A 12001-nucleotide genomic window follows, 5' to 3' on the forward strand; every position below is an offset into this window, starting at 1 on the left:
GGGGGCCCAAACCGTGTGTTTACCTTTTCAACCCTTTAACCATTCGGGTCTCTCCTTCTGGAGCCTCTCCAATCTGTCTACTGCCTGCGTGCACAGCACAGCCCCAAATGGAGTGCCAGGCGCCCAGCACTTGATTATTCATGGTGACAGGACAGAATGAGGAGCAGAAAACCACTGCCTAATTCCTAAGTTTCATTTACTCCAGTAAAGGTTCAACATCATTCCTGATGGAGCCTTTGGATGCACCTGACAGCACAAAAGCTACACTGACTGCTGCAAGCTTCATCTCTCATTACTCCCCACTAACACATGAAATGACAGACGCAAAAACCTGGCCAGCAGCTCCTGAGCAAGTGAGTGAGCCAGGCCTGAATGAAAGCCAGGTGATGGAGGCCTGGAAGGAAAGGCACCCACCTTTCCTGCGACCTCAGCTCCTGGCTGCTGGGTTTCTGACCCAAGAGCCTCAGCATGGCCGTGGAGGAGAGGTCCTCCAGGCCCAGCCATTCTGGCTTCACCCAGAATCACAGCTCATCTGTGCCTCAGGTGTTCACACGTCCATAAACTGAGCACCAGGTCCCCAGCTAAAGAACATTTCAAAACCACAGCTCAAGTTCATGAGGAAAGGAGATTGCCTCATACACCTCAGAGGGTCAGAAGCCAAGCCCTGACTGGCAAACAGCACACTCCCAATCTCTCCCACTCACACAACCAGGAACCCAGCTCTGGGAACAGTGCCTGTCTCGTGGGGTCACCCTTAGCTTGGGGATCTGATGCCCAATTGCACTGGGAACCTCCCTCACCCCTGGCCCAAGTCATTATTGTTCCTTTCCTTGTGGTTGTGTTTGTAGTCTTGTTAATTTTTAATTATACAAGCTATACGTGAGAGTGTGTGTGTGAATATATATATTTAAATAAACATTTCAGATAAAGCTACAGTCCCTGTTGACCCTTTTTATAATCCTGAACTTCTCTGAACTAACCGGAGATAACTATTATCTCCCATCAGGAACATACCTTTTTCAGACATTTTCTCTATATTACATAAATATGTCTACAGAACAGAGATGGTGCTACCATATGTGTGTCAACTGTACACATGCATTGTAAACTACAACTCACTTTTTCCCCAACCAGAGGTCTCTGGCACCTTTGCAGGCCAGCATGCACAGCACACGCCGTAGCCGTCGCCTGGAGCTCCAGGGCTGCAGGAATTGTGTTATGCATCGCCTGTCACTAGGTATGAGGCTGCTTCCGATTTCCACACTCAGAATCAGGGCCGCAGTGCCCTTTGTGCCCATGGCTGCTGGTGCACACAGGTGAGCATCTCTCTGGGATACATCCCCAAAAGGAGAGCTGCTGGCTCCTATGTGTCCCTTTCCTTCTTGGCTCCAGGTTCAGTCACTGATACACTCTACGCATCTAGAAATGTGCCCTCTTTTGGCTATTATACTCTAATCTCTCACTAAAATGTGAGTTTCTATGTAACAACACCTATCATTTATCGAGTGTTTACTATGTGCCTGACACTTCCTAGAAGCTTAACAAATTACCTCATGATGCCCTCAAAACAACCTTCAGAAGTAAGGGAGGTGTGTCTCAGCATTTATGTCATCCGACCCAGGCCACACATCAGGTAGCACTGCTAAGATCTGCACCCTTGGTTACCGCAAAGTCTCTGCCCTGTGTGGGGCTTCTGCCTGGTGCAAGGCCCTGTCTCACATGAGGTAAGGCCCTGTCCCGTTCAGGGCCTTGATCCAGACAGAGCCCTGCTGCATGAGTAGGTGCTTAAACAGTCAACCACTTATTTTTAAATCCCACAATGGGTGTCAGTTCATCTACCCATCTGACATTGACTTGGTGAGCATCTATTAAGGCTAAGTCCTGGCTTGGATGGTGGGGATTCAGAGATATATAAGATATTAGGTTGACCTCTGGGTAAGACAAAGAGTAAGCAGAAAAGATGTTTAAGTTACGTTTTAAACAGAGTGATTCGTAAGAAAAAAAGATGGAGGTCATTCTAGACAGAAAGTAGGACAAAGACAAACAGCTTAACAGATTCTGTGTTCTGAAATCAGGGACCGAGAACAGAGATTCGGAATTGAAAACTCTATCTTTAGAACTCATCTGGCCCAGGGATGTCAAATGGGTTTCACCTTGGATGCCAACCCCACATGGCTGAGACCAGCTGCTAGAGCACAGTGGCAAGAAGGATCTCAAGGCCCTATCCAGGTTCAGCAGACCGCTGGGGTCCATGTGTGACATCTGCCCTGGGCACAAGATGGAAGCAGCCTTTTTATCACACCCACAACGCCACCAGTGATGGCGGCTCACCCCACCACCCACAGAACCAGCCGAGGTGTGGTCTTGAGAGAAAACTGTCACCCAGTGTCTTTTGTTTTGACTTTCCATTCCCATATGCTACACAAACACTGACCTCTGTTGGTCAACTCTCTCTCCAAGCACCTTTGTTTCCCTTGTTACAAAGGTGGCAGAACTCTGTAAGCACTGGCATGGGAGTAAATGTCTGCATAAGATGCCACAGCTTAGGCAACAAGCATGAGTATACACACACACACACACACACGTGGTGGGCTGAAATTCAGGGAAGGGCACAGCCAGCACCAGTGCAGCCAGGCAGTCAGGTAAGCAGCAAGCAGCTGAATGCCCCCATCCTGTACATTCAGAGAGATACGTATCTCAGTACAGCAGAAAAGAGCAAGATGAGACTCATCCACACCTGGGTTCAAATCCCACCTGCCTCTTCCTGGGGTGTGTCTATAAGCAAATGTGGATTATCACATTTATCTGGTCTTCATAAGAAGCTGACAGAAGTAGGCACCACCATTGTCCCTGTTTTACAGACCAGGAAACTGAGTCTAAGAGGTCAATGAACTTGCCTTTGTTTTCACATCTGCAGAATGGTAATAATAATGGCATATGCCACCTGAAGTTCTTGTGAAGATGGAAAACAGGGTACAGTACATGTGCCAAGCACAGTCGCTGGCACGTGATGATGTTCAGTAAAAGTTTTTTAAATTTAACTAAATTTTGATGTGTTAAATGAATGTATTAAACAGGTTTTGATTTGTTAACTTCTCAAAGAGCCAGGTCCATCAGATTAAGCCGCACATTGTCAGTAAATTTCTGCATAGAAAACGTTTCCTTTAAAAGGTCATCTGAGGTTATCTACCTAGGGAAGTGAGATGTAGTAACATCTTTTGAATTCAGGCTAAGATGAATGTTATCTGGATTAAAGAATGTTCAGAATGCGATTTTCTTTGGGGTTTAAATAAATGAACACTGTTTTAATAGGTCATCTGTCATTAGCTCACCAAATAAATGCAAACTGGGGAAGCTCAGGTTCCTAGAAACAATTCATTCTCTCAGGTGGGTCCTAAAGTCTCTCCCAGAGTTTACTAAGTCCTGTCTTCCAAGTGCAGGTGAAAGCACTACAGCAGCTCTGCTCCAGCAAGTCCCAAGGCTGCCACATCCACATTAATCAGGCCTCTCTGGATCAAAGACCTTGGAGCACAATGGCTCAGTTTCAGGAAACAGTTAATAACCTTCTTCCTTCAACTCAATTGTTTTAACCTCTTTGAGGGCTGGCTGTCTGTGGGGCCAGGGAGGACTGTACAAGTTTCCTGACAAGGAGAAGCCAAGACAGATTCTGAATGAATCCCATGGGAAGCAGACTGAAGGTTGTCATAAAAAATAGATATGACACAATAAATGCAGGAGGTTCCCTGGGGTCTTAATCTCTTCTTCAGAAAATCTGAACAATTCTGCCTTCTGTGCTGCTGTGAGGTGGGTGGGCGGGGGTGTACAAACACATTTTGAATATTCACTTCTGTCTTAACAACAGGATTCTTCCAAAACAAGAGGCCCTAGTCTGTGACTGTCAGCCTTGCCATCAACACTCCTCTTTGGTGGAGAGCTCCCTGTTGGCCCTGAGGCAGGAGTCTTCTGAGATCTTGACATATGCTGGGCTTGATCCAGGCCTCAATACAGGTTGGTGTCCCAAGACAAGTTGGGAGAGTCACCCGTGCCTTCAATGCCCCATGTTGCTAAAACGAACAGGGTCTGGCTTTAGGATTTTACTGTTTCCTTTACCTGGGGTGGCCCTTTACTGCTTGGCAAACTCTAGTCATTCCTCAAAAACTAAGTTAGGACCTCTGGTTCCAGCTACAATGGAGCAGCTTGTGAAAGGCCTATGCTCTCCCCCGAGGGAAAAAAAAATTAAGTTGGAATACAAAAAATCTGTGGGAAGGCATCTAAGGACCAACGCAACTAGGACTTGAGGTCCAAGATTATGAAGGGAAGGGAACTGTGGAGAGGTGAGTATTTGTTATTAGACCCACTTTCCCCCTCAAAGTTTCTGCCAATTCTTGGATCAGGAAGACTGGCTGAATGTCAGGCAAATAGCTTCAGCTGAAAGGCAAGAAAAGCTGTGGAGGCTCTCGGCAGTCTCACAGGATGATAAGGAGGTAACGCTCCTGTGGAGGCTGCCTGGGCAGCTAGGACTTAGGGAGCCAGGATTCCAGAGAGAAGGGAGCTACAAAGCAGTGAGACAATACTCAGTGGTTTTCTTCTTTTAAAACATTTGTCAAATTCTTGAGCTACTCAGGCAAGAAGCTAAAAAGCTAACTAAAAGAGGCCACTGAAAGAGTGGAATTTTCAGAAGTCTCACAGAGCCAAGAAAACAAAAATAGTGGTTTAGAGCTCACCAAGAAAGAGGGACCCTGGAAAGCCACATCCCTAGGCATCTCTGGGGAAGGTCATATCACAGAGGACCTCTGTCATCTTTCCAGACAATTTCTGGCACTCAATCAAGAATTACCAGACATACAAATAAATAGGACCCAAGAAAAAAAAAGGCAACAGAAATAGACCCTCAGATGATTTTAAAATAACTGTGACTAATATGTTCAAGAAAATAGAGAGCAAAAGGTAGAATTTCGCCAGAGACTGGGAATCTTAAAAAAAAAAAAAAAAAAAAAGCAAAGCAAATGGAACTTTTAGAATTAAAAACATTTAGTAACTGAAATTCTGAATGCAATAGATTTAAGGCACACTTGACACAATAAAGAGGATCAATGAACTAAAAGACCAATAAGGAGAACTCCAACTATAGCACGGAAATTTTTTTAAATGAGAAAAAACAGAAAAAAGAACAAGAGACATATGAGACAGTAATACATATAACCTCAGAAAAGAGGAAAGATAAAATAGGGGAGAGTGTTATTTGAAGAGATAATGGTAAGAGATTTCCAAAACTGAGAAAAAGATGTCAAACTTCAAGATCTGAATCCAAAAAGAATAAAATAAAGAAAATCTATAACTAGGTATGGCTTAATAAAACCAAAGACAGAAAATCTTAAAAACAGAGAAAAAGAAGTAAAGGAATGACAGCAATATCAACAGGTGGCTTCTCAAGGAAAAAAAAATCAAAGGAGAATGTAAAGATATCTTCAAAGAGCTGAAAGAAATGATTGCTTTATTTTCAAAATGAAGGTGAAAAAGGTATTTACATACAATTAAAAATAGAACTTTTATCAGAAAAGATACACTAAAAAAAAAAAAAAAAAAAATGAAGGCTAGCCACATGCAGTGGCTCCTGCCTATAATCCCAGTACTTTTGGAGTCCGAGGCAGGAGGATTGCATAAGCCAGGAGTTCAAGACCAGCCTGGACAACATAGTGAAACCCTTTCTCTACTAAAAATTCAAAAAGTTAGCTGAATGTGGTGGTGCATACCTGTGGTCCTAGCTACTCAAGAGGCTGAGGTGGGAGAATCTCTTGAGCCCAGGAGGTTGAGGCTGCAGTAAGCTGTGATCATGTTACTGTACTGCAGCCTGGGTGACAGTGAGACCTTGTCTCAAAAAAAAAAAGAAAAAAGAAAGAAAAGAAATAGTAGAAAAAAATTAGTCAGAAGGAAAGTGTCAGAAAAAACAATAAACCTTTAAATCATTAAAAATACAGAAAATTTGAACATGACTAACCAACTTAACCTAATTGACAATACAGAACACTACATCTACTGACAGAATACACAATCTTTTTAAATGCACATGGACAGTTTACCAAAGCACATCATATACTGGACCATAAATCAAGTTTCAAAAATTTTCAAAGAATTTAGAGTATGTTCTCTAATCACAGAAGAATTAAACAGAAACCAATTATAAAAAACATAACTAGAAAACCCCTAAATGTTCGGAAATTAAACAACACACTTTGAAATAACCTATGAGTAAAGAAGAAATCAGAATGAAAACTGGAAAAATTTTAACTCATTTATACTAAAAATACAGTATATCAAAACTTGTAGCTAAAGCTGTGTTTATAGAGAAATTTATAGCCTTAAATGCATACATTAGAAGATAAATAAAGCTTTGAAAAAAGTAATTTCACTGCCCTTAGGATCAAGTTAAAATTCCTACTATGTTACAAAGTTCTGCATGGTCTGGCTCATGCTCACTTCTTGGAGCTTCCTCTTTTTCTCTCTTGTCATTCATTACTCTCTAGCCATACTGGCCTTTTTTCAATTCCTTCAATAAGTTAAATTGCTTCTTGTCTCAGGGCCTTTGCACATACTAATCCATCTGTTTAAAATGCTTTTTCCCACCATGTGACATCTTCTTTCTAATTCAGACTCTTTCTTTCATGGTACTCATTGCTATAATCAGTTAATTGGGTAACTGCTTGTTGTGCAATTAATTTTAAAACATTGTTTGTCATTCCCCAAATGTTATAAGCTCCTTGCTGGCAGGGACTGTAGCTGTCTTGTTCATCACTGTGTCCCCCAGGGTCTAGCATGGTGTCTGGCAAACAGCAGGCACTCTATACATGTGTATTAAATGAATGAATGAATACCTGGACATCTAGTTTACCATCTAAGCAGTTTACTCAAAGTTGTTAAAAGATACTCCATGGTCTTGGAAGAAAACTCCTCAATATTACTGCTATCAGCAGTTGGCATTTATTTCTATGACATTTATGATGTAATTTACAATATCTGTTAATCCAGGAAATATCTCAAAGATTTCTCTTGATGTTTAAATAATTTCTAACTGTACACTGCTTCGTGTTTACTGTATTTGGGAAAAGGAAAATTGTTTTTATAAACTCAATTTATATATCAAATCTGTTCTACTCTATACCAAGCTAGGTGCTGTAAAAAAGTGACTAAAATGACTGCCGTTATGAACAGTATCTTAGCCCATTCAGGCTGCTATAATACAGTAGTATAGAGACTGGGCAGCTTATAAACAATAGATGTTTATTCCTCACAGTTCTGGAGGCTGAGAAGTCTAAGATCAAGGCACTGGCAGATCTGATGTCTGGTGAGGGCCCACTTTCTGGTTCATAGATGGTGTCTTCTCTCTGTGTCCTCAACATGGTAGAAGAGGAAAGGGAGCTCTCTGGAGTCCCTTTTATAAGGGCACAAATCCCACCCACGAAGCCTCCACTCTCATGATCTAATCACCTTGCAAAGGCCCCACCTCCTAATATCGTCACATTGGGAGTGAGGTTTCAACATATGTGTTCTGGAGAGACAAAACATTTAGTCCATAGCAAATAGTCACACTAATATCAACAACAGTTGTTGACATCCTAGGTCTACTTTGTATGGGGAATCCTAGGTCTACTTTGTATTGCTTAATTATCACTTAAAAATTAAAGAGTGTGTCCTGTTTGTTTTGTAGGTGAGGCAACAGAGGCCTGTAGAAGTGAAGTGACTTGCTAAGGGGCGGGGCTGAGGTCTGAGCCCCGGTCTGAGTCCAAAACCCGAGAAGGCTCTGAGAGCTCCACCCTGCTGCCATCTTACATCCAGGCAGGGCCTGCAAGGGACAGCAATGATGCAAAGACAAACAAAGGAAGAGCAACCCCAGCCCTGCCACAGAACCAGCTGTGACCAGGGACAAAAGGAGCTATTCGACCTTTCCAGCCTCAGTTCTTCACTTGTATATGAAACTAACAAGAGTAAATATAAAATGGAGTTGAAATGCCTTGCAGAGTACTTATTGCTTAGTAAATAGTGGTAATTATTATCAAGGGATGCTGTAAACAAACAAACAAACAAAAAACCCTTAGGCTTCACTCAGATTAAAAACACATTCGCATCCATCCCACCTTGCTTTCAGGAGATATGAGGATGAGAAAGGCTATGACAATAAAGCCAAATTCACAAAGGCGCTGGTGGGGCAGGAGTCCCTGCCCTCAGGATGGTGGGCCCCTTGGCAGGTGACAGGCATTATGGTTACCAACAGAAAGCTGTCTGGCTTCTCCCCCAGTGCGTCTTCTCCTTGGCAGGTTGGTCCTGGCTCCAGGTAGAAAGGGAGGGGCCGTTGGCCTTGGAAGAAGCTGCTCGGGTAAGAGAATGGGCAGGAGCTGTGGCCTGGCCCACCTCCAGGGATCACATCCATGCTGTGGCTGTCACTCAGCAGCCTCTTTGATGTGGCTGCCACCACAGCTCTCCTTCTCAATGTTCTGTGATTCCAGGTATTTCTCAGCCCCAGATGAACAGGACGTACCAGGGGGAACCCTTCAGAAACAGGTCGAGAGCTGGCCATCAGTGGGGGCAGGGTGTCTGTGTGTGGGGTGGCTCACACCCTGCAGGGCAGCGCAGCACCCTTCAACTCCTGGATGCAGGCAGCCTTGGTGCTCACTCACTCAGGCCCTGTGGGGTCCTAGCATCAGCAGGGCTGTGCTTCTATCTCAACACCTGTCCTTGTCTCTATCTGCCTTTTGGAAGATTCTCTTCCTCCCAGGCTCCTAGTATTGCTACAGGACTTGAAATTTCAGGGTAATTGGTCTTCTTTTTTTTTTTTTAAGATGGAGTCTCACTCTGTTGCCCAGGCTGGAGTGCAGTGGCACGATCTCAGCTCACTGCAACCTCTGCCTCCCAGGTTCTTCCACCTGAAGAACCTGGTGGTGGAAGTGATTCTTCCACCTCAGCCTCCCGAGTAGCTGGGATTACAGGCATGTGCCACCACATCTGGCTAATTTTCGTATTTTTAGTAGAGACAGGGTTTCACCATGTTGGCCAGGCTGATCTCGAACTCTTGACCTCAGGTGATCTGCCCACCTTGGTCTCCCAAAGTGCTGGGATTACAGGTGTGAGCCACCACGTCCAGCAAAATTTCAAGATAATTATTTTCTCTTTCCCAAAGCCATTCTTAAATGGCTCTGCCACAATATGTAGTATCCCCATCAGCTTTAGGTGTTTAGTGTTCAAGAATAAAACCCCTACACTAAGCCTGAGCAACATGGTGAAACCCCATCTCTACAAAAAATACAAAAATTAGCTGGGTGTGGCACATTCCTGTGGTCTCAGTTACTCGGGAGGCTGAGGTGGGAGGATCACCTAAGCCCGGGAGGTCAAGGCTGCATTGAGCCATGATTCTGCCACTACACTCCAGCCTGGCCCACACAGTGAGACCCTGTCTCAAAAAAAGACCCCAAAACCAGCCTACATTGTTCCCTGTCCTATTCTGTGCCTTTGGGTCTATGCTGACTGTTCGTCTGTCCCTACTGTCCTTCCAGCTCCTCACAGTTCTCTGCACAGCTGTTTTTACAACTATTATGCAAACCTGTCTCTGACACTTCTTTCTCATGAGGCCAGACCCACTGCTCACAATTCTGTGCCCTGAGGGCTGCCAGGTGAATTGCCCCAATTCACTCTTGGGAGGGAGCAGCTTTCCCAGGAAGTGGATGGAGTTGGTGGTAGCCCCTTGGCTAATTTATGAAGGTCTCTCAGGTCCATAGAGACCAACTTCACGCAGAGAACCCATAAGACCCAATTCCTTCCCACAGGAATCACTTTCTGACCTTCCAGGGAACTGTACTATTGACTGAGCAGAGCCACATTGGTACTGGGCACACTGTGAGCACATCCCTGCTCCTGTGACGTTCTAGCTGAGTCCTCAATGGACAGCACAGGAGCACCACAGACAGGGGACAGAATGCTGGCACTTAGGACTGTGTGATCTGAGCAAGCCAGCAGCTCTCTGAGCCTCAGTTCCTCTGGGCATGAAGTGTGGGCCACCCCGAGCATGACTGCGCACAGGGTGCACTGCACGTACCAGGCACAGGAAGCACTGAGAGGGGACACCTTCCCCTAAAAACCCCTCCACAGTCAGAGGGGAGAGCAGCCAGCAGAACCCCTGCCCCAACTCCTTCTGGGGCCTGACGGCCAGCTCCTCAGCTAGCCACACAAGGAAAGGAGCCCCTGCTCAGCAGACACTGGGCCCCGAAAATAACTCTGCAAGTCTACCCCAGCACCACTCCAATTTGCCAAGGAGCTAGATAAGAACTGAGTGCTAATTTGGCCAATTACAGATGACCAATGGCTACCTCAGATCCAGGTGAGAGAGCCGAGGAACAGATGGTTGTGTGTATTATTAGGGAAACTTGAAATTAGGCAGGTGGTGGCAGGTTTCAAGCCACATGTGGGAATTTTTACAAATGTGGGCCAAGTTTACAAAGAATAATAAACAAATTCTTACTTTATTGTGCTCTCCATCTTTGAGGCTGCCTCATGGAATTGCTGTGAAGATAGTTTATACATCTCAGCATTCTACAAGGAGAAAAACAGAATTGGTTACCAAAGACTGAAATTTCCCTCTGCTCCCTCATGGGATGCAACCACATTAGAAATTGACAGATGCTAATTTCTTGACCGGCATCAAAGCCGACTGGTGATTAATCCACACCTTGGGTTCCAGCTCCACCACGCATGGCTGCTGCTACAGAATCCTAGAACAGCAATGGCTGCAAGTGCGTTATGAAATCCTCTAGCTCAGGGGTTGGCAGACCACGATCCACGGGCAAAATCCAGCCTGCCACCTGTTTTTGTGAATAAGGTTTTACTGGCACACAGCCACGCTCATTTGTTCACATATTGTCTGTGGCTGCTTCTGTGCTACAATTGCAGAGTTGAGGAGCTATGATAGAGACTACATGACCTACAAAGCTTAAAATACTTACTATCTTTAAAGAAAAAAATTGCTCAGTCTTGATCTGGTCCAATCCCTATTTTATAGGTGGACTTTCCTTCCCAGAGAGGTGAAATGACTTGTCCAAAGTCACAGAGCAATGGGGCAGTGTCAGGACTACAACTCAGGTGTCTGGATTCCCAGTCTGGGACACACTCTGCTGCCTACCCTGACCACCCTACTCATCGGAACAGCAACCATCTGTCCAGATTGTTGAGGGGAGCATCCACAGGCACACACTTAATTTGTCCTGAGATCACCCGGTACGTGTGCACCTACAGACCCAGGTTTGTGGAGGGAAGGCCCAGGCCTGGGAGCAAAACATAGCTGGGTCTAAGCCCTGATGCCACTACCGTGTGGCTCTGGGTAGGTTATGGAACTTTACTGTGCCTCAGAGGCGAGCTTCTCCAGGCCACAAAGGCCCAGGCCCACATCCTCCTTTCTCTGTGAAGCTCCAGCACCTTCGCATGTTCTGAGGGGAGACTGACATTAACACATCTGCTAGCAGCCTCCTGCCGTGCTCCAGGTGGGAGTGTGGTGAAGCCCACACGTGGACGTGTAGGCAGCAGGGAGAAGGCCAGCCTTGGGCTGACTCATGAGGAAGCAGTTTCAGAAATGAAACAACCTGAGGTGGGGCAGGGCCCGTGGTCAGACCTCCCCGGTGCGGGTGAGGAAGGCGTAGCAGATGTCACCTGGAGTTGGCTTGAGGTCAGACCCTTTGCAGACACAACCACATCTACTCCTCAAAGCCTCACACGGGCACTTTGGGAGGCTGAGGTGGGTGGATCACCTGAGGTCAGGAGTTCAAGACCAGCCTGGCCCACATGGCAAAGCCCCGTCTCTATTAAAAAAAAAAAAAAAAAAAAAAAAAAATTAGCTGGGTGCGGTGGCGGGTGCCTGTAATCCCAGCTACTTGGGAGACTGAGGCATGAGAATCGCTCGAACCCGGGAGGTGGAGGTTACAGTGAGCCGAGATTGTGCCACTGCACTTCAGCCTGGGTGACA

The 12001-nt window shown here is 45.4% G+C and overlaps 1 protein-coding gene across 10 annotated transcripts in view; it reads right to left on the bottom strand.

The window, feature by feature from the left end:
* The window catches only part of CHCHD6 (coiled-coil-helix-coiled-coil-helix domain containing 6), a 247727-nt gene that overhangs the window by 35199 nt on the left and 200527 nt on the right, over positions 1-12001 (bottom strand). For 8 of the 10 annotated variants that reach the window (XM_054551314.2, XM_054551311.2, XM_024245304.3 and 5 more), the window contains one exon: positions 10508-10578. In XM_054551314.2, coding sequence (XP_054407289.2) covers positions 10508-10578 — 71 coding nt within the window. Of the gene's footprint in view, positions 1-8003; positions 8364-10507; positions 10579-12001 lie in introns of those variants that run through there. The other 2 variants (XM_054551309.2, XM_054551310.2) reach the window with 2 other exon arrangements.

This window comes from Pongo abelii, chromosome 2, assembly GCF_028885655.2.
Source record: "Pongo abelii isolate AG06213 chromosome 2, NHGRI_mPonAbe1-v2.0_pri, whole genome shotgun sequence".
Classification (NCBI taxonomy): domain Eukaryota; kingdom Metazoa; phylum Chordata; class Mammalia; order Primates; family Hominidae; genus Pongo; species Pongo abelii.